This window comes from Trichechus manatus, unplaced genomic scaffold (genome assembly GCF_000243295.1).
Source record: "Trichechus manatus latirostris isolate Lorelei unplaced genomic scaffold, TriManLat1.0 scaffold00050, whole genome shotgun sequence".
Lineage (NCBI taxonomy): Eukaryota > Metazoa > Chordata > Mammalia > Sirenia > Trichechidae > Trichechus > Trichechus manatus.
This window is the reverse complement of record NW_004443986.1, coordinates 17398847-17403749: the sequence shown is the minus strand read 5'-3', so window position 1 is coordinate 17403749 and position 4903 is coordinate 17398847. Positions and strand designations below refer to the sequence as shown.

General features: G+C 45.5%; 1 protein-coding gene across 2 annotated transcripts in view; it reads left to right on the top strand.

The window, feature by feature from the left end:
• The first annotated feature begins 620 nt into the window (after window positions 1–620).
• The window catches only part of GGCT (gamma-glutamylcyclotransferase), an 11777-nt gene continuing 7494 nt past the window's right edge, over window positions 621–4903 (top strand). For both annotated transcript variants that reach the window (XM_012555874.2, XM_004377502.2), the window contains exon 1: window positions 621–846. In XM_012555874.2, the coding sequence (XP_012411328.1) occupies window positions 706–846 (141 nt within the window). In that variant the 5' untranslated portion in view covers window positions 621–705. The remainder of the gene's footprint in view (window positions 847–4903) is intronic.

Genomic DNA, 4903 nt, shown 5'->3' with positions numbered 1-4903 from the left:
CCTAACAACATAACATTTCCACTAGGGAAAGCATTCAGAGAAGCTTCTCCAGGAAGCGTAGAGTCCTTGGAAAAGTATGAGGGAGATGAACAGGGCTTGGGGTGCGGGGAACAGACCCATTCCAAAGTAACTCCTTAAGAGGAGTGGGCGGGACGGGGCGAGCTGTGGTGTCATGGAACCGTCGGGGAAGTGGCCAGGGCTGGTGCTGCTACTCAGATCTGACCAGCGGTCCTAAGGCAAAGGAGAGAAAACCAGTTTCCGAGCCTCGCTACGCTACCCTCAGGCGGAGCCCATAGAACCTGCTCACAGCTGTCCCGGCACTGGCGTCCTCCAACCCCACCTCAGCGTAGTGCCCGCCCACTAGCCAATTAGAGGAAGTCACGAGCAAGGGGGCGGTACAATAGAGGAGCGTGTCCAATGAGGAGCCAGCCGGGGGTCGCTTCCGGAAAGCGAATTTCAAAGTCCGAATGTAGGGAGGAGAGGAGGATGAGGGATTTGGCCAATCAAGGGGTGCAGTTTACGTCGGCCGAGTGTGGCAGCCAATAAGGTGATAGCTCGCTCCCTCACTTGCCCGCCTCGTGCTATCTGCTTTTCGCCAGAGTAGGGAAGCGGTTCAGGCCGCTGGGTCGGGGTCAGCAAGTGCGTTTGTGGGCTCGTTACAAGTCTGCTTTCGACTGCTGGGGTCGTGCCAGCAGCTGGTGGAATATGGCGAACTCTGGCTATGGAAACTGCAGTGACCATGAGGAGAACAGTTTTCTATACTTCGCCTATGGCAGCAACCTGCTGAAAGAGAGGATCCACCTCCAAAACCCCTCGGCCGCGTTCTGCTGCGTGGCCTGCCTCCAGGTCAGTGCTCCTCCACCGGCCCTCCAGAACGTCGTGCCCCGTTTACAGACAAAAGAAAAAAACAAACGGGTTGCCGTGAGGTCGGTTCTGACCCATAGCGACCCCATAGGATAGGGTAGAACTGTCCCATAGGGCGTCCAAAGCTGTCATCTTTACGGAAGCAGATCGCCAGGTCTTTCTCCCGTGGAGCCGCTGGGTGAGTTCAAATCACTGACCGTTCGGTTAGCAGAGCGCTTAACCACTGCGCCACCAGGGCTCCTGTTTACAGACGAGTGAGCCAGAATTCGGAGAAGTCTCTTTACCAGGGCCACTCTTCAGCAGAACTGGCCCAGTAATCCAGTTCTTCCTTTTTTTAAAAAAAATTATTTTTTGTTGTTGAGAATATACACAGCAGAACATTCACTGATTCAACAATTTCTACATGTATAATTCAGTAACATTGATTACATTTTTCAAGTTGTGCAACTATTCTCACCCTCCTTTTCTGAATTTTTCCTCCACCATTAACATAAACACATTGCTCCCTAAGTTTCCTATCTAATCTTTCATCAGTTCTTGATAAGAGTACATCAGGGTTCTCATGGGCAAATTGATTTCCTCCACTTCCTTTCATTAACCCTACACTGAACTTATACTCAACTATGCTACCCCAGCAACTGTGCTCTCTTAGATTGCTATGAGCTTCCCCCCTTTTAATGTGTGTACACGTTCTGCACGTAAGTTTAATGTTATGCACAGATTTGACTTTCTGTCTCTTGTCCACTATTTGATGGGCATCCTCACAGAATCCATCCAGTTCGTACCTCTGACAAACCTTCTCTGACACAAGTTGAGAAATTTTTTGCTTTGCATTCTGTACATACCTTTGTTACAGGACTTGTCACTTGTTACCCAGGTTACACCCCACGCTAGGACTGGTTATCTATTGCTAGATCCAATAGACAGATTTCATTTCTGGTCTAATTCTACCTCTCAGCAGCTTCTGTCCCACCTTCTTCTTACCTGTCACTCGTAAAAATCTGTTTAGCTTTCTTTTGCTCCTGATCTAGGAGATTCTGAAAGTTGGAACCATGTTTTATTCATAGTAACCACTGTGCTCAGTTAGTCAAGTGACTGGGTGAACAGTAACCTTCCTCGGTAAATCATTGCTCTTCAGTATGTTCCATTTGTTCATTTACCACTTGCCTGGAGGTGCAAAGATGATTGAGTAAAGTTGCTGCTTTGAGGACCTCCCAGTCTATTAGGAGAGACATGCAAACAAATTATGTGCAAATTTTTTTGACAGTGTTGAACTAGACAAACATGGTCTCTGCCATACTTGTCAGTGTTCTTAGTAACAAGCAGCAGAAACTGGCTGATTTAAGCAGAAAAAGAATGTGCTGAAAGGCTGTTGGAGAGTTCACAGAATGACCAAGAAGGCAGAAGCAGAGAGCTGACAAAGGAGGCAGGCATAAAGGGAGGCACATGAACTATAATACAGCTGGCATCACACAGCAGAACAAGCCCAGGGAGCTGCTGCTGCACCACTGCTGGGCTTGGACGCTGCATTGTGCAACACCAACACGGCCTGCACTGGAGCCTGCCTGCCACTAGCAGTATACCCCTGCAGTCCCTGAAACCCAGATGTGGCCACCACCACCAGGGTGGAGTCCCTACTGTCCTTTTGGCACTAGCTTCTAATTCAGAGCCCCAAGCAGGTGTCCTCATTGGCTAAATCACAGCCATATGCCCATGCCCTGGCTGCAAGTGAAAATGGGAGAACCAACTTCCTGTCTTTGGAGCTTCTAAAATGGGAGATGAGTTTTGACAGTCCCTAATGCCTAGACTCATTAGGTGGGGAATCCCCCAAAGTAGGGAGTTCAGATGCTTGTAGTCTAGGGTGAGGAGGGGAGAAGAGATATCACACAAATGATTATACAGTTACAGGTATGGTCAGTCTTTGAAAGGAGACCTGAAAAATGCTATGGGAGTGTATGACTGGGGGACCTGACTTAACCGGGATGCTCAGAAAATGTGACTTTTAAGCCAAGACTTGAATGATTGTGGGGGCGAGGGGCAAACAAAACGAAGGGAACAGCATGTGCAAAGGACCTGAAAAAGGAAGAAGCTGGATCTTCCAGCCAGTGTGGCTGCAGTTTAGTGAGGGGGATGTGGCCGAGGAAGACTGGATTTTAACTCTAGACCTACTGCAGAATTTAAGAAAATAAAAGATTAGATTTACGTCTTTGAAAGCGCATTCTAGTTGCTATGGAGAATGAATTGGAAGGGGGTCAAGGGTAAATTTGGGGATCCCAGTTAGGAAACTTTTGAAGTAGTCCATACTGGAGATAATGGCATCTGAACTAGGATGGAGTCAGGGTTTGAGAGAGATTTAGGAGATAACATTGTTAAGGCTTGGTGATTGAGGGAGGGAGGAGGAGATAACAAGGATATCAAGATATCAAAGATCTCAAGGCTTTTGTTACAACATGAGGGATGATGGTAATGTTTACTGAGAGAAGAGGAGAATCAGGTTTGGGAGGGAAAATTATAAGTTCAGTTTGAAATACCGAGTTTGAGATGCTTGTGAGACGTCCAAGCAATCAGAAAAATATTAACATTTATTAAGTACTTACTATGTGTTAGGCTCCGTTCTAAGCACTTTTGAAGCTCAGAAGAGAGATCTAGGCTGGATTTAAAGATGACCAGAGTATTAGATGGTGTTTGAAGCCATTGGAGGGGATGAGATTGTCTTGGACAAATTGCTGAATTAACAGAGAAAAGGGCCTGGATTGAGCAAGGAGAAACTCCCAACATTTGAAGACCAGGTAGTGAGGAGGAATTGGCAAAGGTGATCAAGGATCAGCTTGAAAGTCAGGAAGGAGGCAGATCAGGAGAGCATGATTAACAATGTCAGAAGCTGCTGAGAAGTAAAGGAAAACAAGGAATGGAAATAGCCTACTGGATTTAGCAATAGACAGCCAGTCCCTAGTGTGGGTTGTAACTATTATGAGACCTACTGATGTCCTGTTGGGGGTATTTGCTCTTAGAAAAACATCTGTTATGCCAACTGAAGATGCTGGTCACTCCAGCCAACCTTTCTTGTGGAATGTCTGACAAGATTTTGAGAAAATAAAGGTGAAAGGGATAAGATATAAATCTGGAAGGGACTTTAGAGTTATTGTCTAGTCCAGCATTTTTTATTTTATTACTAAGGAAACTGAGCTCTGGAAAGATGGAATGAAATCTTCCTATTCCAAACAAGCCAAGTAAGGATTTTGAATCTTCCCAGGAATCTTTCCCCTGATTGCACACCTCTATGACAGAACAAGCTAAACGAGAAACGTGGCTCCATTTCTTATTAGTTGTGAGACTTTAGGCAAGTTGCTTAATCTTTCTAAGCCAGTTTTTCTGGCTTTAAAGTGGGTATAATATAGTTGTTGGCAGGATAAAATAAGATAGTCTAAAAGATAATGGTGATGGTTGTACAACATGGTGAACTTAATCCCACTGAATTGTACATGTAAAAACTGGTGAATTGGCAAATGTTTTGTTATATATATTTTAACCACAATAAAAAATATTATTAAAAAAAAAAAGTCTATATAAAGCTCATAGCAGAGTGCATGTTGTTGTTAGGTGCTGTCAGTTGAGTTCCGACTCATAGCCACCCTGTGTACGAAAGCATGAAACACTGCCTGGTCCTGCCCCATCCTCACAATTGTTGCTATATTTGAGCCCATTGTTGCAGCCACTGTGTCAGTCCATTGCATTGAGGGTCTTCCTTTTTTTTCTGACCGTCTCCTTTACCAAGCATGATGTCCTTCTCCAGGGACTGGTCCCTCCTGATCACACGCCCAAAGTTGAGACGAAGTCTCGCCATTCTTGCTTCTAAGGAGCATTCTGGCTGTACTTCTTCCAAGCCAGATTTGTTTGTTCTTCTGGCAGTGCGTGGTATAGTCAATATTCTTCGCCAGTGCAGTAATTCAAAGGCATCAATTCTTCTTTGGTCTTATTCATTGTCCAGCTTTCCCATGCATATGAGGTGATTGAAAATACCATGGCTTGGGCCAGGTGC